A 27,108-nucleotide genomic window follows, 5' to 3' on the forward strand; every position below is an offset into this window, starting at 1 on the left:
AGATATGGAACCAGATCCGTCAAATGGAGATAGATTTATTTTACTCAACTTTCTTCTAAGATCATCGTTAAAGTATCCTTTGTTTTCGCCTCTCGAATATCTCATTCTCAAATCCGCATAATCTTTGTAGGATGTATCTTCCTCAAGATTTGCATTCTTCCAATCTTCTCTCAGTTGTTCTTGCATCTCTTCAAAGGTTGGTTGTTTCCCTCCGTGTTGTGCCTCCGTTCGTAGAGGAAAAGTCGACATGGAAGGTTGAGAGCGTGTTGGATGAGGGTTTGATTTACCCGACACCGAGTCTACGTTGTGACCATTTTGTTCTTCGGATATTTTATTGTTCGCTAACTTCTTGAGAGTCTCTTCCATGAGTCGCTAAGTATCAGTGATCTGTGCCTAATTCTTGACAAGTTCCCTCAGTAGTGCCACGAGTTCAGCAATTGTCGGTTCCGATTTGATAGCCATTTGATCAACAGAATGTGTCCTCCTCTTCTGGCTATAAACTCTCATTCACTATCCATAGGCTGGTAGGATCAAAGCGCTCTTATACCACTGTAATGTTCCAATTTCCTCTGACCCTTAGTAACAGGAGCGTATGCTTGAAGATTGTTTGAATCCAATTTACCATGTGCCACAGGGAAGGCCTAGCTAGGTTGTACGATGCCTTATTAGGTTTCTAGGGGGTTGTGTGTCACAAAAGGAAGGTCGTACGGTAGCTGGGAGACCGTATGGTATGTGGGAATGACCAAACTAGCCGTACGCTTGAGGTAAATGGGCCGTACAATAGGTAGGAAGGGATGTACGCTGGCAGTGAATGTATCTCAGCTAGATGGCTGTACGGTTGGCAGATGGAGGTTTGTACGGTGAATGTGAGAGCGGTACGGTTGGGTAAAGGCAGTCTATGTATGGCAAACAATATGCTCGATGCTGTACGGTATGTAAGGAGGCCGTATGACTGGATTAGGAGGTCGTACGGCTGAACTGGGAAGCCGTACGATAGGCAGAAACACAAGCTGTACAATGAAGTATTAAATAATACGGATGGATGGATGAGGGCTGTATGGGTGAGGAATGAGCAGTACAAGAAATGACAGGAGGCCACACGGTTAGGTATCCGGGCCCAATATGGAATACAATCTTCTTCATACACAAAACACAATAGATCTTGATAAAATCCACACCATAATAGAGACTTGAATGCAATAATAATTGCCGAAAGATGATGCTCTGATTTGCCATATCTCAGCGAAGTCTTACATGCAACAACAGAATAGGGTGAGGATTGAATCCCATTGAAACCGCACAAGCCAAATAGGGAAGATCTTTCACTTTTGAAATGGTGAACAATACAAAACTCCAACATGAATACGCAAATAAAGAAATAATCCCAAAAAACATACCTGAAGACAACCTACACGCCGTGCTTAAATACCCATTGGGAACAATTTTTTGAGGGTGTACAGAGATAGCTGACGACGACACAACTACGGAAACAAAATAAAAATGGGTCTGAGATACATTAAATCGATCGGCCCATTACAATAGTTTGATAAAATGATTCATTTTATAACGAGAATATTACACTCATAGTGAATTATAATAAATAAACAATACAAATGATATAACAATGAAATACCTGTTGGCTGGGAGACATAACCCTGTGCAACTGGCGAAGTAACAATGTTGTTGGAAGGTAAATGGCCACATGAACTAACTGGAAACTACCATGAGTGTTCTCAGACTCCGGTTCTGTATTATATGCCAACCTGATTCTACTCTCCCCCTTCTTAGTAGGTGTTATAGCTGGGGAAGCTCGACTAAGATCTGAAACTGATTTTGTCCTCCAACTTACACTCTTGCTGCCTACTCGATACCTGGTAACTGTTATCTCAGACGTGAGATTGTCTACTGGAACTTGCTTATGTGAGTTCTATTTTCTTCCCTTGACTGCGGCCAACTTCTCTTACCGTATGCTGCCCTCACACAGATTATATACTAGAATGTTGCTCCATTCCAACTCACTTCTAGTGTACTCCTTAGTATCTCTTTGTGGTAGAAAAGTTGTGACCAGTCATGTTTCAAACTTTACATGAATCGCTCAACACCTGGAGATGTGCCTCTGTAAATACTTTGGCTACTCCCTAAGCTCCAAATTTATTATCTACTATTTCTACTGCCAAGTAAAAACTAGAATACCAATACTGGACTGTACGTACCAATTCCTTGAAATGAGTATCAATGCTCGACTCACTTTACTGCTGAACATCCACTCTTTACAAATCTTTAATGTATCAATCTGGAACTACAGTTTTGAAATGAAAATATGAGTTAATAGGTTTTCGTCTAGACTCACTACTTTCCTCAAGGGGTTTTGTCCGTTGGAAATATCCAGTCACATTTAAACAACCTTTAGGATTTTGTAGAAATATCATATATTCATTGTTGCAATCCCAATGCAAATGCTTTATAACTTCAAAATGAGGAGAGGCTCGAACAACTTAGCAATGTGGGATAAAAGACTATTTCGTCTTTTAGTCACTTAAGTAACTTGAACTTTGATATTTCTTGAAATACTTGTCTAATTGCCGTGCCGTCAGAAATAGGAATCTCTCCTCATAATTCCCCATGTGACCAAATATACTTTCTAAAAATAGAAAGGGTCCACCTCTATTACCCTTGACTTACTATACATAGTAAGTATGGCAAATGGAGTCCAAATGACATTGAACGAAGGTCAAATCTATAAATTGCTGATTGTTGGAGATGAATCAATCCACAGAAGACCCTCTAACCATCCTCATTAGCCTACGAGGATCCAATATTAGGCTAATCCTTGAAATTCTTATGCTGGCAACCAATGGGGACATTACAATCCTCCGTTCTCGAGATTGCTTGCCCTCAAGCAATTCAACAATAATAGTGAACTCCAACCTTCTCCGGATCCCAAATGAAGTAGTACATGACACCCTTGTTAACATTGAACCAACTACATGCCACTAACATCATCAAAACCAACAACATAACCTGCAGTATAGCACTCAAAACTTGTGCTAATGATGTAGGAGTTAGAATATCACCGAAATAATCCCCCACAAGAAATATCCTCATCCAGGTTCTCACCCATGTAATATAAACTGGATTGGAATTCAGATCAACAATCCCTTGAAGAGACATAGCTATAGGAGAACAATATGCACTCATGCCAACTATATCAACCATAGGTGTTGTCAGGTTAAAATCTGTGGGCAAAGGAACGTTACTAACTACTGCAACACAATACTGAATCTTTACAGATGGTGAAAAATTGAACTCAACTCCACTCGTGAGTGATCAAATCAACTTCAAACAATGGATTTTCATAAGACAATGTTGCATCCATGTCAAACGTAGGACTATTCATGAAGTGAATATCAACACTTTGTTGATCGATAGTATAACATGACTCTATCACTACATCGCTCACCTCATTAACGATAACAAGTGTACTACCATCAGAGCACACATATACCACCGCTTGCATACTGCTAAACTCCACATTGGATGGCTCAACCGAAACAGAAGTGGCTGCTGATATGACAGTATCCTTGCATGCTCCTAGTCTCACTGTTACTGCATCACCATCAAATACCTGATCTAGGGAACTCATGTGAACAACTGCATCATTTGACTTAACCTGACATAAGTCCTCATCACATTCCACCTCAATTGTGCCCAACTCATGCAGTGTCTCATAAGAAATGTCTCGCAAATTTGAAGCTGCAATTGTATCATCACCTTCCGCTCTTAGAAAAAGTGATATCATTCTCTGCTCAAATCTTGGCTTTGAAATTAGTTGGGTCATTTGTTTGTGATTTTGATTCATCTCATTCACTACACATCCAACTATTCCACAATACTCTGTATCACAAAATCTCCCTCCATTAGCGGAGAAGTATGCCCTTTGCGGGTGTAATGAATACCAAACCTTTTGTCACCATCCATAATACTGAAAACCAAGTTCTCCACCTGTGAGTCAAAAGAAAAGTGATAAGCACTCCTCATAGTGTAATGCCGATAAAAACTCCCAAGCTTTGTCAAGGGCTCATCATCATCAAACTGGAGATCAGAAGATGTCTCCAATCTCTAACTCTGAACTATTGGTCGGGCAGGATCCTGGGCAACCCTCTCTGCAAGCCCAACCACAAAATCCCTATTGGGAGGTATTGTAGCCAAGGTCTCTACAATCTTCCTCACCAATCATCAAATAACACGAGAGCCCTGAATGAGAGCACCCTCAAATATATTATATGAAACCTCTTGCAAATCCGAGCTGTCAAGCAAATACTCCATGCATGACTCAGTACAGTAGAAATTATATGTGGAAGCATCGATCTACTCCCCCGCAATCCACAATTGATCTCTTTGAAAATGTGACAATTCCCACTTTTCCAATGCTACCAGTTGTATGAAAAGAAGAAATAGATTCACTTCTAGAAGAAGGAAGCAAATCACCATGAGAGCCTGTCTCCGCTGATGCTCTCAGCTCCTCTGTACATACTACACTCATATCCTGGACGAATGTGTTCGCCACCATCATCATGTCCCTCATCCTTAACCGTAGAAGAAAACTCACCACCAACCACAATATGTAACTAAATAGGGTTTGGGGTTGGTGTTGACTGTACCCATTCTAACTCTACGATAACCTCACCCAACTGTGACTGTGACTCCTGAAGAGCCAATTGCTAATTGAGTATACTGAAGAGAGAGTACACTGTCACCTCAAGCCCCTGGGTGAGCTCAACCACCTCCTCCTCTAACAACACCTCATAGCAAGTGCTACCCCACTCCGGAAGGTAATCTCTGTCATCAACTAACTGAGAGTAACTATGCTTCAAAATCCTAACAGCCCCTCGAAGCGCATGAACCTCTGCTAGTGAAAGACTACTATCACTGTGCTCATCTGACACTGGGGCACCCTAACCAGATATAGTTAGCATATGCCGAATAGCATCATAATGATCAAGAGATGAATAAATATCACTTTCACTCACTTGCGGCTGATAAGTCACATGATGCCTTTGTAACCCTTGACTCCTATGCAAGCTTTGTGTCTCACTAAATGCACCGTGATATGAAATTTAATCAGAACTGTCCACCACAAGATCACTTATACATGTGCTATCATCCTTGCACAACTTTGCATCTGAGATACAACTACTGTGTACCTCAAACAATTCCTTCAAAGAAATAGAAGCCCTCACAATCTTAATCTCCCCACATCTCAGCTTCCACCTCAATAGTGAGATCCTGTAAACATTGATCTTGGGACTCATCCAAAATCTCATAAGAGTCATCACCCAATATCTGACAAGGGGTATCATACCCAGTGCAAATCATAGCATCATCCAACAAATCACCAAAGGTGGCCACACTGTCTACATCCCTATCACCTAATAGAGTTTGAACTACCGTCACCTGACTCTGCACACATGACTTATTCTAGGCTGTGAATCAATAATGCTAGAGCATGAACACACATCTACTGACTCTGCTGTAACCTCCAAATCACTAGCATCATAGCTAGGTGACTCCATACACGCATCGGTCCCACCTGAGGAAGCCATTGCCTCCTGCATTGGAGCAACACTATGACAACTCCCATACAAATCTCCAACAATAATTCCCTCCTCAAGAGAGCCTGAAGTATTAGTAGTAATAACTGCATCAATTGTCTGCACTAACTGCAACAACTCTAGGGGCCACAATTTGCTGAAGCTTAGTGCCGGTATCCAACAAGGGTACTGACACATCTATTGATCTCTATACAATGGGTCCACCATCAACACTGTAGATGGAACTAGCAGGTCTTGTACTAAATACAAGTACATCTACATCATGGACACCTGTCGGGGAAAACTGAAGCTTCCTTCTCTGCAACTTTGAAGTCAGCTTTCTAAAGGCAGAAACTATTTACTTTGCTGTCCTCTCAACTATCTCTTGATCCGACAAACTCTTTGCCAACCTCTGTTGATGAAGCTTAAGTCTTTCCATACTCTCCTGCAAAGTATTCATTTTCGTGCTAAATTCGGCATTACTCCATCGGTTTCTAGAACTACCAATCCTCCTATGTCTATCCATAGAACAAGAAAGCTAGAGTGCTGGTCACTCCAAATGCAATAGCAAATCTGAACTTAAAATAACTTTCCTACTCCACAGGATAGCGGGACTTATAACTCTGACAATAGCATCACTTTTATTTCTCACATAGAAGTACTCTTCCAAACCTCCAATAGAATACACTTTTCAAACATTTATCATAAAATTTAAACCATTCAGATTAAACCTTTTGTAAAATGTTTCTGATGAAATCTCTGATTAGAATTTCTGATAAACAATTTTCGATAACCACACAGGCTGGCAAAATACAATGCTCTAATGAATAATAGATTGGCCGTCAACTGAATCCAAAGGAGTGTCTATGCTATCACCAATAACCGCAAAATTCATTGGGTATTATAATTGATTCATTTGAATGCCATCCACAACTTTGCCAAAACACCTTTGCAATAACAACAATAATATACTCCTGGAAACTATGCGATTTCTGATTTGTTCACAAATGCAAAACAAACCCAACAGGCTGGCAGGTTTGGCGCTCTCATTAAATTTCCTCAGCGTGTGGTTCATTTCTAATGAAATTGGGGCACATGGGCCTATCATAGACACATGTTCGTGTTATTGCCCTCCGTGGAATGCCTTGAATGCTACACCCTTTTGATTTGGACCAAAACCTCTTTGTTGTGATAATTCCTGTACCGCTGCACTTAACTGTTGAAGCACATCAGCTCCTTGTTCCTGCCCTGTAACAAGCCCTCTTAGTACCTGCTCGGCCTCTAACTCTTCATCAATTGTCACCCATATTTCAAACCCTACAGGCTGGCAGGATTTTGGCTCTGATACCATTGTGATGAACCCAATCGGTTCAACCCTGCTGCTACTGTACTTTGTTTATTTATTTATTTATTTTTTTTGATCTTTTGTTTGATCTTTCAGAATTGGATAGAAGTTGCAGAATGGGGTTTTTTTGGTTTTGGAATTTTAGTTAGAGTTGTCCAAACGATGACCAACAGAGATTCGAATACAATAATTGAAAACTGTACAAACAATTGAGTTAAGACTTATTTCTAACATACTTGGTGTCTAGAACCTAATTTTATTGAAGCAATAAATCAAAGTGATGGAGATTTGCATATCTGATTTTATTCCAGCAAACAAATTTTTTTCAGATTTGCTCTTATTTAAACAGCAGGAAACCCAAACAGTGGTAGATGACATCAAGTAAATGAGTAGCTGTGTGTTTGGAAAAGAGACCTCCAATAGTAGGAAAAAACAACAACAATAATTGAATGTGGAATCCACAGCAAGCATTCAGCCTGAAGAAACCCAAATCTGCAATACAGTAGTTCCAATTTGACCTCTAAAATTAAGCCAAACAGCTGCAACAATTCGTCTGATCTTTCACTATCTCAAAGTCACCATAATCCTGAAAATATGTGTTCCCATGAAGACTCCGAACCTAGCTGCCATAGCAAGGATGAAAGAATGAGAGCAAAATATTAAGTATGCAGAAAATGATCTTTCCAAGAGCAAGAATGACTCATATAAGATTGACGTCCAACCTAATTAGGGTTGGAAAGACCCTTTTCATCCTAGTTTCCTTTTTCCACTTAGGTGCCCAACTTAGGAGAACTTTATTTTTAAGTTATAAAAATTAAAATGACTTGTAGTCATTTAATTTTAAATTATTGAAAGGAATATAGTTGCCTAAAAGAACTTTATAAAAATTCTGAACTCAACTCAAAACAACTGAAACACTGAATCAGTTGGAAGTTTGGGAGTCTGAGTGAGTCCACTTGGCGAACCCATGAGTAAGTCAAAAAATTCCACTTGGTCCCTAAAAAATAGGAAACCCTAAAAAGTCTCTTGACACTGAGCATAAGCTCTCACTCTCCCTCTCAAGTTTCCTTTTCCTTTTCTTATCAACTTGGCAAATCTTAGATGTGGGGTTTGAATTTTCATTTAGAAGCATTTTCATTATTCACATGATACTTCAAACAATATGGCATTGAATTGGCAAATTGAAATCTTGTACACCATGGAAATGAACAGAGTGACAAACATTTAGAAAAGCAATAGAGACACAACTAATGGCCCAGTTGAGGAAAGATAATAAAATGGGGTTGAAGGATGGGGAAAGACATGAGACTTCCAATATAGACATTAGTTTGTATGACATGTCGTTTGCTTTGAAGAACCCGGTTAACTTTGTCATGTGTAGGGCCTGAGAAGCCATCATGTTGCATTCACAGAAACAAAAATACACAAACCAAGCTAGCAGATTCAGTGGAAAACTTGACCAATGTAAATGTCATACAATATAAGAGGCTTTTGCAGTGTAGATAGCTGAAAATAACGAGAAAAAATAAAATGGTTAGGAGTGTAATGTTCCCTTCCTAATTGCCTTCAAATCAGCTCTCATATCATGACAATCAAATCAGGGTTAGGGTTACATCCTACCAAGTAAAATATCTCTTCAAATAGGGTAATCCTATATTTGAACCTTGCAAACTTAACGTAGGAAACATGCACACACACATGTATGTACGTATTTGTGTGTACACAAACATACATTTATATATGTATATATGTATGTGTGTGTATATGTCCATTATTAGGGTTACCCATATCACATGATATTATAATATCTGTAGCATCATTTCAAACACATTAGGTTGTGGGAGAAGAAGTACAATAGGCCCACTTGAAGTCATCCCTCACAAAGACCACGAGCTGAACTAAGACCCTCTTAGTCCGGGTGGCAAGCAAAATGGACTCCACTTGGGGTATCTTACCTGGTATCCATGCTTCGTATCCTAAGATTGATAGCCATCATGATAGAGTTAGAGGAGATTGTAATGAAGACTCCTCAATTGTTCTATCCAAGCCCAAGAGTGGAGCTTTGGTTTTCTTGGCCATGGTAGCAGGCAACATGGACATCCAGCTGGAGAGGAGATTGTAATGAAGACTCCTCAATTGTCCTATCCAAGCCCAAGAGCGGAGCTCTGGTTTTCTTGGCCATGGTAGCAGGCAACATGGACATCCAGCTGGGGTGTGTTAGCTAGGTAGCAATCCTCATGATTGTGCTTCCTCTTACGCCTCCTTCCTTCTATAGTGGTAGAGGTTTACTAACAGACTTTTGACATATATATTTTATATCCAATCATAAACATATATATAAAAAGATGATTGACAAGTAATATATAGGCAATATTAATACCATGAGAGTAATTGTTAGATTGCTAGATGCTGGTAGTAACAGTTCTGAAATACCCAGCAGACTGTTATGTTCAACTTGGCTATTATTTTTTTAAAAAAGTCCCGTGATTGCTTTCTGTCGTTATGATTGTAATTGATATTGCTGTACGCTGAATTGTGGACACTGATGGTCTTTTGTTATCTTGGATCGTACTGTATATTTTCAGACTACTGTAAAGATAACTCTTATCTGTATTTTCCTTGCTTCTGTTCGATGCCCTTCCCCAATGAGAATTTGTCAATATATATCCCTTAAGAGGGAAGAAGAGATATGGCTTGGAAGCTTTTTATATAGATTTACAAAGATGATGTTATTAAAAGAAACAATAGTGAACTAAAGACCCCATCCCAGTTGTGAATGCTGCAACCTATACTGGCTACTCCTGGGTTTTCTCTTGAGGCACCATCAAAATTGAGCTTAAACCACCCATGTTTAGGTGGAGTCATTTGCATGCGCTCCCTTTATTGTTTCCTATAAATGGAGGGATTTTTAGTCCTAACCATCTATTCCTAATATTTTCTTCCCAAAAGGTAAATTTTAAATCCTCTCTCTGATTGTTCATTACTCTACTATTCATAACCTCCACAATTACTGCTTTTGTTGGTTAAATGTCTCCAGTCCATCATCTTTTCTTTAAAAATTCTTCTATTACGTTCTTTCCGCAATTCCCAGATTATGATAGATGGAGTTGTTATCCGCAATTCGTCATACAAACTTCCTCATTGGATTCTAGGCCAGCTTTGAACAACGTTGAGGATTTCATTAGACAGCGCTGATTTCCACCCTAGTTTGTCACACAACCATTGCCAGTGCCAGCACGCAGATGAATATTTACAATTGACAAAGATATGATCCACTGTTTCTTCTTCTTCTTCACATAGGCAACTTCAAGAGGGACTTTCATAGCCCTGCTCTTAGTAAAATTCTGTTTCTGGAATTATTAGTTGATGATCTTTTTCCAATTTTTTTGCTTGCCGAACTAAAACATGGACATTAACTTTTGTCGGCAAATTATCTCATTTTTTTTTTTTTTGGAATTCCTATACACTACATTTTCTTTTGTAAGGCATTTTATGTAACATCATGATCATGTTCCCTTGTATTTTCTCAATATTTTCTTTGACTTTGAACAGTTCACTAGTTTTTGGAATGATACTGTGTGCAAACTGGGACTAAGTGCTTGTGCTTATGTTTATTTGCAGCATGTTCCTAGAATCAATGGAGATATTCCCACTGTGGATGAAGCAACTTCGGACCATCAAAGGCTATTGGACAGGTTGAATAAGTGTTTATAACATTTTTTAGTTACTGATCTTCCATGCTATGTTAATTAGAATACCTGATAAAATTCAGCCTTGTGTGTTCTTCGAGTTAATGCCTAGTTTCTGCTGAATATCTTTGTAATTTGTATTTGTTCTGTCAACAAATTTGTTTATTATTTTATGAAAACAGTATTTGAAATATCAGGTTTTATCTTTTATTATAAGATGTTATCATAGCTGTTATAACGGAGTCAAAACTATAACTTCGATCCTCATACTGGTCTGACTGTGCAGATCGCACATTCCTCTTATTGCATCTAAAACCGTTGTAAAGGCTATTAATACATTGCCCCTTGAATAGGCATAATCGGCGATCTTTTGTGGTGACTATAAGTTAGCATTAAACATTAACTAATTAGTTATGTTTGTTGTTAAAATAAATCTCCTTCTAGGCACCGATTATGAGAAGACATCGTGGGCTGACCTAGATAAGGTCATTTCCCTTGCCCTTTGGTTATGGTATATAAGGAGGGTATTGTTGTAGTTAAAGGACACACATTAGAATATAGGTCTGCTCCTTTAAGCAACTCTGCCACAAATCGAATACTTGCTGTGATAAATAGATTTCAGAAGGACAGTTAATACTATCATCTCATTTCAAGGTCAGACATTAAGGAAGATCAGAACAGCAAACATAAGAAGGTTTTATCTCAGATCTGATTATTCAAAATTTGCAGAAACTTTACATGGTATGTCGAACCTAGGCTCTACAAATTAAATAATCAGACGTGATATATATCTAGCATCATTCTCCTATCCTCAATGGCATACACAATCAGATCCGAGGACAGATTTTATGGGAAAGAACACTTTGATGCTTGGAAATTCAGAATCATGATGATTCTTGACGAAAATGATGTAAAACAATTTGTTGATTCAATATCCAGACAACATGTTGTTGAACCTCATAAAACTATTTGGAGTAAAGGAAACAGGAAAGCCATATAGATCATATTAGATGGAGTGAAAAATGAAATAGTGCCCATGCTAACGAAACATCAAATAACATTTGATATGATGAATGAATTATTAAATGCATACGAGGTTAACAATGCAACTAGAGTTCTTGCACTAGAAAGACAACTAAATCATATACAAATAAAGAAGGGAGAATCGACGAATTCTTACTTCCTAAGAGTTGCTAGTCTAAGAGATGAACTTGCAAGTATAGGAACCATCATTAATGACACGAAACTAACATTGACGCGGAACTAACGTTAATGGCTATAGATGGATTACCAGATTCATGGGAAACATTCGCACAAGGAGTAAGTACCAAAGACAATCTTCCTGACTTCAATAGACTTAAGGGAGATTGTCTTCAGGAAGAATCTAGAAAACTTAAGAAGGGGGGAAAGTTGAAAACTGAAGATGAAGAACTTCATGTTCTTAACACAAATTCCTATAAAGGCAAGAAGAAGCATTTCAAGAAGAAAAAAGGTAATCAAAAGAATGACAAACCTAAGAAAGATTTATCCAAAATAAAATGTTTCAGATGCGAAAAGTTTGGACACTACAGATCTAATTGCCTTTTTAAATTCTAAATAGCAAGTGAACTGTACAAACATTACTAGGGAAGAAGATAACTATGATCTTGAGAATCGTGTATTGTATTCCACACTATCAAATGAAGTCTAAAGTAAGGCATGAGTGATTGATAGTGGATCATCTCGACATATTATAGGATACAAAGAAGCACTAGACTCTATATTAGAAAAGGTTAATGGCGAAGTCACCATCGGTGATAATTCAACACATTTTGTCAAAGGAATTGGAATTTGCACTTTGAAACTAAAGTTGGGTAGTTCTCTACTTCTCAAAGGAGTACTCTATGTACCAGGAATAAAATGGAATCTAATCTTAGTTACATCACTTAAAGATGATGGATATAATGTTGCATTCATGGACGATAAAGTAATAACTTGGGCTAAGAATTCCTTATTTAAGAAAGCAAAATTGATTGGTCAAACAAAAGGGTACTTGTATGAATTAAATTTAGAACCTAGTTGACCTATTCAAGCCTTAATTCATGAAGCTACTGATATAAACGAAATATAGCACAGAAAGTTAGGACATTTAATTATGGAGAAGATGGTTATTGGTTTCCCTGAGCTGAATAAATACCACTCAAGCATATGCAAAGGATGCACTCTGGGTAAGAACAAAAGTCCATTTCATGATAGCACTAGAAAAACTAACAATGTTTTGGATTTAATCCACTCAGATTTATGTGGACCTATGTCCGTTCCTTCTTTTGGAGGATTTTGGTACTATATACTTTTTATAGATGACTTATCTAAAAAAACTTGGATTTACTTTTTAAAATGCAAAGAATCAGAATAGATCCTAAAGAGATTTAAAAAATTTAAAATCTTAATTGGAAACTTATTAGGACATAAAATTAAAACTCTTAGGACTAATAATGGAGCGGAATATACCTCAGATTTGTTTAAAGAGTTTTGTAAAGAAACAGGACTTAAGAGGGAGTATACAGTTCCTTATAACCCATGTGACATCCAGTTTTTCTCGGGTCTAAATTAACATCTAACATAAGCATAGAATACAGTTATAACTTCGATTTCATAAGAAGGCAATTACATCATTCATGTTCATATGAAGAAGATTTACTGACAAAGTCAGTTAAACAAAAAATTCATAACTAAATACTTGAAATACCTTTTAATGAAATTACTTAAGAAATTGAAATCACATACCTCGGAAAACTGAGACTGAAAATCATCTAAGTATGCTTCTGCAACCACCCGGGTTAGTCCACAAATACACTATAACAATTTCTCAAATCGATTGCTATCTCAAAAATCATTTGATGAATACAACTAAATACCACTATAACTTAAATTAGGGCATCATATATCATCTTACCAATTAGGGCATCATATATCATCTTACCAATTAGGGCATCAATTACCATTGGTTTATCTAGGGCTTCTGATACTGCTTTACCACTTAGGGCTTTCGTGACCACGGATTCAATTTAGGGCTTTTGCTAAGATGGATTTTATCTAGGGTTTCTACGACGACGGATTCAATTTAGGGCTTCCGCAACCACAGATTCAACTAGGGATTTCAATACCACAGATTCAGTTAGGGCTTCCAATACCACTGTATCAATTAAGGTTCTAGTTATCACACAATCAATTAGGGCTTCGGATTTCTTTTCCTTCCGATTGCTTATCTGTGACAATTTCTCAAGTTTAGATAAATTCTTATATTCAATATTCATTTATATGAAAGTAAAAATGATGATAACAATGAGATACTTCAATTTAATCTTACCTTCTCATAAACAAAAATGATATTACCTGTTTCCGATAAACAATTGAATGCATGACTTATCTCTGTCTGTCGCAAATCTGACGTCTTGAGAGAGATGAAACATTGTCAGGGGCTTAACCACCTAACCTCGGACCACAATATATATCCCCACACGATCTCTAACGAGAAAAGCTCTCCCTACCTGGAATTGATAGGGAACATCTTACCATCCACTGGACTTCAAGATATAAACACGCCATACAACTTGGTAGTAGAAGATCACCATAACAGGATTATGCATGAGTTATTAATTTGTTTAAATGGTAAATATGGAATGTCATAACTGATACTAATTCATTTTATTGAGGATTCCTTTCATACCACATCACCCATCTTCTTGGCTTCACAGCCGGGTGAGTCCAAGTATTCGGGGTTCAGAGCAGACAACTCCTTCGTATATTCAAGAAAATTACATACAACCATCATTTCATAAAACTATGATTATGTTCTTAAGAGATCTCAAAATGTCAACATTCTTGTATTTCTTTTTAATAGGTTCATCTACACCGCCTTACCATAATCAGGCCTTCAGGCCGGTGACTCCTTGGTGCCTGAACAATTAACCTTAACTGTTATGTTTTTTACCTTAATTACCTTATTATGGCTCTCAGCTTGGTAATTTTCCTTGGTACTTTGTTTTGTTATTCAATTCAAATTTTAAACAATATTCCATACTGTATATTATCTTTTACCAAGAAAGAAAGTTATTAAAAGAATCTACAGAATAATACATATTCGTATACTATGGTGAAAAACAATCCTATAATTGGATCAATGCTATGGCAGTTGATTTAATCTTGAATATATATAAATTTAGATTGACTGCAGTCTGCTTATATATTCCATCCAATACAGATAAATTAAAAAGGCTGAATAGAAAAACGTTTAGCTTTATACTCTCAATAACAATGGAAAAGGTATGTCAACTTACATAGATTTAAACCTATGACCGACTCAACATCATGTTGAAGGAATTAGAATTAGTTCTAGGGAGCAATCGTTTTCAGCTTCTTGATTCAGCATTAGACCATGAGTAAACGAGAGTTATAAAAATAAAAACCTTCAATCAAAAGTTCACAACAAATCATGTGAGTAGGTTGCGTCCGCAACTACGCTGATTAAACATGCAAAACACAATGATCAAAGGTGTGGCAAAGAATATCAAAAACGTCAATAATTAGAATGTTTGTGGTAGCGGCGTCAGGGAAACTAGTGACATAAGTCATCAAGTCATGAAAGGCTTCAAGCTTTCCAATGCCAATAGAAGGATGATCTCGTGGTGGAGGCGTCTCACAACACCGCGGTCTTGCCATTATCTTTCTTTCAAACCAGCTGTAAACTGTATCTCAGAATCTAGGGCAAGGATGAATGCCGAGAGCAATAATGGATGGCTTTTGATATGATTCGATGCAATAATAAATAAGAACAAAAACAGGGTTCAGATAGCACCAAAAATACTGATAAAGGAATTCGAAAGATATCCAGTCAAAGTGCTTGAAGATTGTCGGTTAGCAAGCATGGATGATTGTTGATACGTAAATGGTTCAAAATGTAGACTAGAGTCCGACCTTACGACTTCTATCCGTTACAATAAACTATTTGAATTCCACTCATGAATTCGATGTAAAGCAAGAACATAAAGTTAAAAGGTTATAATGGATTCTAATTCCCAATTATATAATCGATTAAAAACAAGGAAAGCATAAAAGAATGGGAAAATAATTGAAAGCTTATAACTTGAAAATAATAATAATTCAAATGTTGTTAAAATTTGAACATTATTTATATGTACAAGTAACATCGCTTTATTAATTATTAAAATTATAATGGTGCCAAATCAATTATACATATACGAACGTTTATAAATATTAATTAAAATAATATGATGAAATATATATTAAAATCCTTTAAGATACATTTTATATTTTAACTCAATTTTTTTATTTAAATTATTTATTTAAATAACTCATGTAATTCCACAGATGTATCTTGTTTCAAATCGTTAGGTCCTTTACTCGTCTGCCAGTGATGGTGATGCCCTGCCTAATTCTTTTCTAACAATGCTTTCACCCCTTCGACATGCTTTCTACAAGGAATTTCTTCGTAATTAAATTATAAATTATATAATCATAAATAATCATAATAGTTTATCTTTCATCCTAATTCCATGAATTCATGATTAACGATCAACTAACATGTCATTTGCACTTGAAATCATAACGACCAACTAACTTACCTTTTTGGCAGACTATGTCAAATTAAATTGCTAACTGACTTCATGTGAACCTCAACGTCTATATTTCAAGCTAGGTCAAAAATTGGGATGTAACAACCCACAACAAAACGGGGTAGTAGAAAGAAAGAATAGGACAATTATAGAAGTTGCAAGAGCTATGATATTCGATCAAAATTTAGAATATTATCTTTGGGCAGAAGCCTCTTGTACTGCTGTCTATATTCAAAACAAAAGTCCTTACTCCTACCTTAGAGATAAAACTTCTACAAAAGTCTTTACTAAGGTTAAACCTAATATAAGTCATCTTAGGATTTTTGGGTGTCCAGTATATATACATGTCCCAAAAGAAAAGAGAACTAAGTTGGGACCCTCCGGGAGAAAAGGTATTTTTGTTGGCTATAGTGAAACATCTAAAGCATATATAGGATTTTCATACCTGGTGAGAAAAATATTGAACTTAGTAGGGATGTAATATTTGAAGAAGATTTAGCATTCAAAACAGCTCTAACTTCTAAGGAACCCTCTCCCTTACCTAGTTCTGAAGGAAATACTGAATTTGAGTCTCAGAGGGAGAACATTGAAGAAATTGAAAATGAAATTCAAAACCTCAATCTTGAAGAAACTCAAAATTCGAAGAAAAGACCGCTTTGGGCCATTAAGACAGTAGAGGAAGCACAAGACTTCGCTGCACCGTTTGAAACATTCAAAGAAAGCAAAAGACCCAAAATATTCTCTAGTTATGTAGCAAACATGAATGATTTGTCTAAATCGGAACCAACCAATATTTCAGATGCTATTAAACATATAACTTGGAAGGATGCCATGACAGAAGAATACCAATCCATTATGAAGAATGATGTTTGGGAAATTGTTCCAAGACCTGAAGGAAAATTTGTTGTTTCTTCCAAGTGGATATTTAAAATCAAGCATGCTGCTAAGAGTAGCATTGAAAAATATAAAGCCAGATTTGTAGCCAGGGTTGTTAAATTTTAAGCCTAGAAATTGATATAGATAAACAGCAATAAGAAGGAGCCAAAATTGAACCAATAAACACCAAAAAAATCCTGGGAAAACCCTTCAAGAATGAAGGGGAAGAACCTAGCCACACAACACAAAAATACATTTATTGATAATGAAAATGTTCAGTGTACAATATCCTTTGCTTGATGCAAATATATAATAATAGGAGAGACTCTTCATATTATAATCGAAGGTCTTTTGAGTTTCTCATAACTCCTATAATTAATTATGACTCTTCGAATATTCATGCCTCAATGCATGTGAACGATAAATGTCATTCACATTTATTATTACAAATTAAACTTAAGTGTCCTTTTCAGCTAAAGATGATAATAATGGTAATAATGTCTAGATTTCGAGAGATAAAGATCTCTATCGCAGCTACAAACTTTAACACTCCCTCTTAGCAAGAGAGAGATCTTTAGCTGAACAGTCACACAAAGCGGCAACCAAAAAATGCCAATGATAAATTCTGATCATACGAATTCAAAACATAATTCATGGAGTTACTCAACATGAATACTTGTAACAATGAATCATATTCATGGAATCACTCAACATGAAACCCTGTAACAATCAATTATATTCATGGAATCACTCAACATGAAAACTTGAAACAATCAATCATATTCATAGAATCACTCAACATGAAAACCTATAACAATCACTCATATTTATAGAATCACTCAACATGATGTAAGAATCAATCATATTCATGGAATCACTCAAAATGAAAACTTGTAACAATCAATCATATTCATGGAATCACTCAACATGAAAAGATTTGCAAGACTCACAGCTAAAACTTTTGTTCATAGACTCTCTCAACGTGAACTGTCATGGAATCTCTCAACATGGCATCCAATTCCCATCACATAATCTCTCAATGTGATGACATCATGGACTCTCTTAACATGATGTTCACTATCGCATAGTGAAAGAGTTATCATAGTTGATTTTACAATCTTATTTATTCACACAAGATAAAAATAGGTATAACAAAAACAAGACTTAGTTCCATTTAAGTCGCAAGTTTTACAAATACTACAAGCATCACAAGCATATGTGAGAACGAAGGGACTTCCATGAGTACTCCCTCTTAATTATAAAGCCTCCCTCTGGTTGTATCTTGAAACGAAGGGAGATTAATAAAAACTCATAAAATTATTTGCTTATTCCAAAATAAAAATATGATTTTACTTAAAATACTTATCTGTTATAGCAGAATCAATAACCAGTGTTCATATACTGGAAATAATACTTATCTTCTAGATCAGCTGCAACTCAAAATGCATCAACAACCTCTTAACTTTCCTATTGATACCAATCACAAGAATGCTTGTCCAGCAAGCATTTTCCATATAAGTATAATCAACCACAGAGAAGAAACAATCTGCTATACTAACATATATTCAGTCCATATGAAAAAAAAATATAACTTGATCATACTCTTTTCTATAAAAATGATTAACATTATACTTATCTCATATTTTCACCCAAAATTTTTCAAGACCTCCATGACATATATGCAAAGCCCCTTTGATATGTCCTAATCTTGATTAGGTACTCGATTGAATTCGATGCGATGCGATTGAAGCAAAGACATGATGCATTCAAAATGTGGGCCATAGAACTCAGTAGATTAAAATAAGTCTCCCTTTATTCAATATCGTTGATTCCTTGACCAAATCATCATAAGCTGACCCTAAACAACAACTGAATTAACTTCAGTAGAATCCGCATCCAAACTTTGCCTCTCATAGAATAATAGGAATTCACTAGATTGACACTGCACATGTTCATGACATGAAAATAAGATCTCAAAGTCAAAACTCCATTGGTTCATCAAAATAATTTTGAACCTCTGCTATAAAAAATAAAATGATAATGTGCTCCATCTTCATCATCGACCAAGAAAACTGGAGCCCTCGTCATCAGCTGGGGATCCTCGCCAGACTCAATTACATTGCAGGGCGCTGAGGTATCTTTTGTCCTCATTGCCAATTCCATATCTTGCCGGCCAACATTTTCTTCTTCATAGTCCAACACAACAGAAAAATTGTGTGAATTATGAGCATACGCTCCATAACCTCTTCATACACAAAATAAATAGGAAATGGTGACAATATAAATTCAAAACGACAGCTGCAATAACTCTCGACAAAGGAGATGCCAAGATATCAATATGATAAAAAACCAATGGAAGGCAATAAAAATTAACTGTCACAAGACTCTGACGGTGTCCTATCCTCAATATACACAAGCACATGTATGAAAAGAAATAAATCTATCATTATAGAGCTCCTGCCTCGAACTGCAAGACGGCCCCAACACATAAGTGATGACATGGCACACAAATTTATTCTCCTGTTCTCAATGTTAAGTTGCAAAATAGATTTTAAAAAAAATATCATTAGCAAAAAATAAATAAACTACAAACATGTTCCCGACCATCGTGAGTATAAAGCCTGGACGGTTACACCAAACTTCACTAGATTCTTTTGGTGGGTTCATCCTTATAAAAGAAATATGATTTTGTTCTAAGCTTGACCGCTCAAAATCCTCAACGTGAGAAAAGAAGGAGAAGTCCATTATGAATAATAACCGATGTGTCTTTCCCAATGACAAAGAAAGACCACACGAGAATAATTATAATAATCCTGCTACTTCCTTCGATTAAAAGAAAAAAGGCTCTTTAATCTCTAACATAATCTTTTAGAGAGAGAATTCATAAATACGATTATCATATCAAACCAGAGTTTGTTGATACTTTATGATGAAAAGAGGGCCTGACAGTTACAATTAAAACAAATGTCATGATAACTGATTGAAGGTGAGACTTGCCTTCTTGCTCTAATCTGAAAAAGATGTTGCATGATTAATTCCATTGCTTAGAAGAATTGATGAAACATATTGAAGAAAGATGAATGCACACACTGAGATAGCAACACTCCACAATCATAGAAAATATGGGCCAGAAGAGAACAAGGCTTGAATAGAGATCTTCATAAAAGGTATAAAAGATCACGCAGACTACAATAGTTTACAACAAAACATAACATCCAAATATTCCGATCAAAAACACTGGATAAAGTTGCATGCAAAGAGAAAAGAATTTCCAAGAAGACGCTACAACCACCCTACATGAGACTACTGGCTCTTATACCATGTTTAAATCTATAGCCCAAAAATTGATTTAGATAAACAACAATAAGAAGGAGCCAAAATCGAACCAATAAACACCAAAAAATCTTGGGAAAACCCTTCGAGAATGAAGGGGAAAAACCCAGCCACACAACACAAAAATATCTTTATTGATAATGAAAATGTTCAGTGTACAATATCCTTTGCTTGATGCGAATATATAATAATAGGAGAGACTCTTCATATTATAACCAAAGGTCTCTGAGTTTCTCATAACTCCTATAATTAATTATGACTCTTTGAATATTCATGCCTCAATGCATGTGAATGACACGTCATTTACATTTATTATTACAAATTAAACTTAAGTGTCCTTCTCAGCTGAATATGATAATAATGGTAATAACGTTTAGATTTCGAGAGATAAAGATCTCTATTGCAGCTACAAAGCTTTAACAAGGGGATTTTTTTAGAAAGATGGGATTGATTATGAAGAAACTTTTGCCCCTGTTGCTAGATACACTTCTGTAAGAGCAGTCCTAGCTATTGTAGCATCGAAGGGATGGAAAGTACAATTAATGGATGTAAAAATAACATTTTTGAATGGAAAGATTATAAAAGAGGTATATTTGGAGCAGCCTGAAGGATTTGAAACTCATAACCCTAAAATTTTTGTTTGCAGGCTCAAGAAAGCTCTCTATGGGCTTAAACAGGCTCCAAGGGAATGGTATGAAAGAATTGATAAGTATCTCACTGGCTTACGATTCTCCAAGAATGAAGCTGATCCAAATGTATGTTATAAAAGGGATAAAGATGATATGGTAATTTTGATATTGTATGTTGATGATTTACTAATCAATGTAAGAAAGATCTAATCAGAGAATTTGAGATGAAAAATTTAAGAATCCATTACATCCTAGGATTGGAAGTATGACATAATTTTGACAACATCATGCTCAATTAGGGAAAGTATACATTTGACATCTTGAAGAGATCTGGAATGTGGAACTGCAGTTCTATGTCTTCTCCCATGGAGACTATTTACATAAACTTAAGGAAGCAACAACAGAATCACCTTCCATAGATTCCACTCTTTATAGACGGATGATTGGGTCCCTTATGTACTTGGTAAATACAAGACCTGACATTTGCTATGCTGTTAATGCATTGAGTCAGTTTATGTGTGAGCCAAAGGAGATTCACCTAGTTGTAGTAAAACACATTATGAGATACTTACAAGACACTCTTAACCTTGGGCTCAAGCATGAGAAAGTTGAATTAGACCTACATGGATACACGAACTCAGATTGGGGTAAAAGTGTTACTGATAGGAAAAGCACTTTAGGATGCTGTTTCAGTTTAGGCTCATCACTGATATCATGGATATGCAAAAAACATTCTTCAGTAGCACAAAGTTCCACAGAAGCCGAATACATTGTAGCAACGATGGCCTCTCGGGAAGCAGTTTGGCTTAGAAAGTTATTTGTGGGATTATTTGGTCAAGCCATGAATCCTATGATTATTCATTGTGATAGTCAGAGTTCAATCAAGCTTTTTGTGAGTCCAATTTTTCATGACAGGTCTAAACATATCGAAATTCCTTACCATCATGTAAGAGATATGGTAGGTAGGAATAATGTAAATTAGAATACATTTGCACTGCAGATCAGACAACAAATATTCTCACCAAACCTCCCTCTCGAGTAAAGATAGATCACTTCAGGAAAAGACTGGGTATGGTTGAATTGTAATTCATTTGTATTCTTTAAATTATTAATAAAATAATTTTATTGTCAGGCTATTGACTATTATGGGCTCCACCATTTGTATTCATTATTTTAGAGGTGACGATTTCTGAGATAATGAACACTTGTGTGAAAGACATTATGAGAGATGACAATCTCTTAGATAATGTGCTAATCAGTAGAGATCTACTGTCAGATCTAGATGAGTTTAAGATCACATTGTGATATAGACATTGTTATGCCTATAAGACACAATTTGCATAAAGGAAGAATTTTATTATTTTCCAGAGTTTATCCTATGTTCTGGTAGATCTTAACTCAGGATCATGTTGTGATATAGGAATGCTAGTACCTATGAGTCACAACTTGGATAAGTGAAGAATTTAATTATTCTCTGGATGTTATCCTGTATATTGTATTCATTGCAATACTATTATCACTAGTATAAGTGATATGTCATATCACAGATATAGTAATATGACATAGGATCATGTGTTAAGTAATACCACATGCTAAGAAGAAGATTCAGATAGATATAGAGTATTATTCTATGCTTATTCATCATAATTGGTGATGCTAGATATGTTATGTCTTAGTGTGATTATCAAGTTAAGAGGGGTGTTAAATCTATAACTTCGATCCTCATACTGGTCTGACTGTGCAGATCACAAATTCCTCTTATTGCATATAAAACCGTTGTAAAGGCTATTAATACATTGCCCCTTGAATAGGCATGATCGGCGATCTTTTGGGTTGACCATAAGTTAGCATTAAACATTAACTAATTAGTTATGTTTGTTGTTAAAATAAATCTCCTTCTAGTCGCCGATTATGAGAAGCCATTGTGGGCTGACCTAGATAGGGTCATGTCCCTTTAAGGGACGCACCCTTTGGTTATGGTAGATAAGTAGGGTATTGTTCTAGTTAAAGGACACACATTAGAATACAAGTCTGCTCCTTTAAGCAACTCTGCCACAAATTGAATACTTGCTGTGATAAATATATTACAGAAGGACAATTAATACTATCATCTCATTTCAAGGTCAGACATTAACAAAGATCAGAATGACAAGCTTAAGAAGGTTTTATCTCAGATCTGATTATTCAGAATTTGCAGAAACTTTACAAACGGAAGTTGTTCCATGGTACTTTTTGAGCAACATTGCCTTATTAGTGCAAAAATGAATCTTGTTTCAAACAATTTATTTTACAGTTTATTACTCTTTGCTGATACCATGGTTAGTGGAACTGAAGTCAATTTTGCTTCCACAAAAGCATTCATAAGGCTTTCTTACGTTTGTAATGGTAACACATAATAATTCCATCAATAAATATTTAGTTTAGACAATAGCAGCAAAAATATTTCGGGAAAATCAGCGAACTACAAGCTTTTTGCAAAAAAGCAGAAAAAATGTGGAAAGGATACAAAAACTATCCATTCTTGAAAATTTAAAGGCATTTTCATAATAGAGATACAGAGAGCAAATAAAAAAATGTTTAGCCCATTTTTTTCCTCCAAAAAAGTAGAATGCTGTGCAGCATGTAAGCTTTCTTACTAAATGACTCTTTTGGTATGAAGTTGATAAAGTTATTGCTAAATTAACAATAAAAAGGTTCAATGAAACCTCTACTCTTATTGTATGATGTTAATTTTTGGTAAAATGTTACTAAGAACACTGCATTCCAAATTATTGTTACTATCAAAAGTATGTTTGATCATAGAGATTGTACTATCATAAGAAATTCTGAAAACTTTGAAAATTTTGCAAGACCTCTAAACAACTATAATAAATATGTTTGCATTCCAATATGATAAAAGAAAAAAATTATCACTTCGTAGGAAACTTTGAAGAACATATCATCCAAAACAAATAAAAACACAATCAATCAAGAGATGAGAATCATTGGTCCATTCTGATAACAAGTAGAGCCAAGTGGGCATGTATTATACATATTATACATTTTCAATTTTTCGAGGTACAAAACCTAGTCACATGTGAAAGCTATTCTACTAAACCAAACTTTCAAATGCAGTCAAAGTACTAACTCATTTAAAGTAGTAGAAGATAGACACATGTAGGATAACTATGCATAATATCAGAATAAGCATACAAAATCAGAATGACCAAGATTTTGATGTTTGTGCAAAATTTAATTAAATATAAACATAAGGCTGATGTTTTTATGCAGCCAAGGACTTTTATACTACAATTTGAGGGGATGATAAATTGTTATCAAGACAAAAATGACATGTACATGACGTTATTTCTTTACTGACGCAGCGCAAGGTAGGAGTATCCCCAAAGGATATTTCCTAGCCCCCAGCAAATAACCACGCAGCGGAAACACAATAGCAAGAAACAACAATGCAAGATCTGATACCAAATCACAACTCTTTATTTGTAAAATAATTGTTACATGTAATGTGCTAGGTTGTAAGGCCTTCCTGGTTACGGCCAAATACAATAGCAATTACAATAACAGTTCTGCAAGATCCCTCAAGATCCAATCCAAACCCTAGGTAGTCCAGATCCACACTCTACTAGAAATCCCCAAGGAAGATCTCAACTTGTGCTTGCAAGCCCACCAAGCAATCTCCTTGTTTCCCAAGCCGTAGCTACTAGCTCTTCTCCAAATTCGCTCTTCAAGCTCCTCTTCTTCTCCATGATGGATGAATAATGACTAAAGACTTTCCCACAACTCCTACTTATACCAATCTAAACCACAAGTTGGCCTAGAACACAAATTAAATACAAATACATAAATTAAATGCCACAAGTCGGCCTACAACAACAATTAAATGCCCAAAATTGATGTCCGAGTAAAATTGTGATATCTCCTAGCTCCAAATGAATTAGAACTCGTGCTTCGAACCGTAGTTAGTACTCTAGGCCCTCTTCAATCCCTTAAATTTGAATCCTCTAACTCGTGAAAAATTAGCTATACAACCTGTAACAAGCACCAAATTCCTAAGCAAAGCCGAGCTCCATAGACCATGCCGAGCAATCAAAGACCATGCCAAGCTCCAAGACCATGCCGAGCTCCAAAGACCAGGCCGAGCTCCATAGACCATGCTGAGCAACCAAAGACCATGCCAAGCTCCAAGAGCATGCCGAGCTCCAAAGACCATGTCGAGTCCCATAGACTATGCCGAGCTCCCAGATTATGCCAAGCTCCAAAGACCATGCAGAGCTCCAAAGACCATGTTGAGTCCCATAGACCATGCCGAGCTCCCAGACCATGCCGAGCACCAGTCCTTCTTTGACCGAGTACCAGTCCAAGCACCCTCCAAGGCAACTACTGAGCCTCCTCCCATGAACTCCAAAGTAGTCACCAAGCAAACCCAAGATGCTCCTGCATCATTTACGTCTAGTAATGAGCATTGTCATATTCATCAACTAAAGCAATGATATAACTAAGAGCCTAAATTAACATTAAATTCAAGCCATTCAGCAAGAACATGGAGTATTTCTTTCCATATAATTTAATGTCTGCTTATGTAAATTCTTAAGATTATGGGACTACTCAATTATATTTCAATTGCAAGAGGCTTCTTTCTAATCAAATACTTATAACACAAAATGCAGTTGCTTGATGCTTTGCATGACTTAAATTGATAATACCACTTATGTAGTAAGTAATGATAATCTTTCAACTTAATCAAATATCCCTAGAAAGAACTATGATTGGTATTCTCTTGTATACACACACATACACAACAATATTCAAATGTACGACATATGAATATTATCGATCTGATATGATGGAATATCTCCTTCTGTCTCTGATATAACTATGCCAATTATGTAACAGTTATCTCTGATATGGATGTTTGATCTGAAATATGAAAGCTTGTTTACTTTGATGGTAGCGAGCTAATCCTGCTGTCTCAATATGGCAGTGTAAATTACGCTAATTTTTGTTCCTGATGATACTTTGGAAGTATGCAATGTGCAGTTGAAGTGCTGTTCCTGATTGATGTCTTTAGATATATGCAACCGATTTGCCTTGGGAAGGCTACTGCTCAACAAAGCAATTCAAATATGGATAAGAATAAGCAATAAAAATATTGCAATGATGCTTTGGAAATGATTATCAATCTACTTAAGTGTAATGTGCCTTTCTATTGTGACCTTGGAGTATAAATATTGAATAAGGTCATAAAAGCAACTGATTTTATTATTTATTGTTATCCCTCAAAAGTAAATTTTAAGGGTAATATTATTTAATTAATTTAATAAATTGACTTAAATATTAAGTGTATATCTAATAAAGTCTCCTTTTGATTTGCTTCCTCAAGTTCAAATTAAATTAAAAGTGAGGGGAAATTAAATAGACAAACGACAAGGAAAATCAAGAGGTAAAGCACAGGGAAAGTTGCTGGTCTCTGCAGTGAGATATAAAATAACAATGGTAGGATCATTCAAGATATACTTGGTTTTGGTTAATTTTCTCTTGGAGAGCTTGGGAGCATCTTTCAGTTTAGAAGCCTAAGGATGGAAACTCTTGGGATTTCTCTCAAATAGTATAAAAACCCAATTTAGGTTGGAGGTGTCTTCAGTGAATTCACTATGTTTTCAAAGTTTGGAGATACAATTCATTTCAGAGGTTTTGGTTAATAAATCAGTGATTGGCTTGGAGTGTTATATTTGTGAGCTTAGGAGAAAATCATTAAAAAATCCTTGAGTTGGTTTAAATCTTTGAAGAAGCTTAGAGTCTTGTTTGTCTAGTTTAGTGGTTTTGTTTGAACTTATGCTGCTGGGAAATGGACTAAACCAGCTGACAACCAAATTTGAAAAGAGACAAAGGCTTTTGGTTTTGTTCCCTGAAGCAAAAGATTGAAGGCAAAGTGGAATTTTTAATAGAAATCAGAGATTGGAGATCTATTTGAAATTGTAGAATATTAATGTGTTAGAATATGCGCCAAAGAACAAGATGATGCTTTGAGGA

At 36.0% G+C, this 27,108-nt stretch overlaps 1 protein-coding gene across 4 annotated transcripts in view; it reads left to right on the forward strand.

Moving 5' to 3' along the window:
• The window catches only part of LOC149562284 (OVARIAN TUMOR DOMAIN-containing deubiquitinating enzyme 12-like), a 146,694-nt gene that overhangs the window by 42,274 nt on the left and 77,312 nt on the right, over positions 1 to 27,108 (forward strand). For all 4 annotated transcript variants that reach the window (XM_089825814.1, XM_089825811.1, XM_089825813.1 and 1 more), the window contains one exon: positions 10,558 to 10,631. In XM_089825814.1, coding sequence (XP_089681940.1) covers positions 10,558 to 10,631 — 74 coding nt within the window. The remainder of the gene's footprint in view (positions 1 to 10,557; positions 10,632 to 27,108) is intronic.

The sequence above is a fragment of the Cupressus sempervirens genome, chromosome 4 (assembly GCF_028749045.1).
Source record: "Cupressus sempervirens isolate cs-2001-9-10 chromosome 4, ASM2874904v1, whole genome shotgun sequence".
NCBI classification, from domain to species: domain Eukaryota; kingdom Viridiplantae; phylum Streptophyta; class Pinopsida; order Cupressales; family Cupressaceae; genus Cupressus; species Cupressus sempervirens.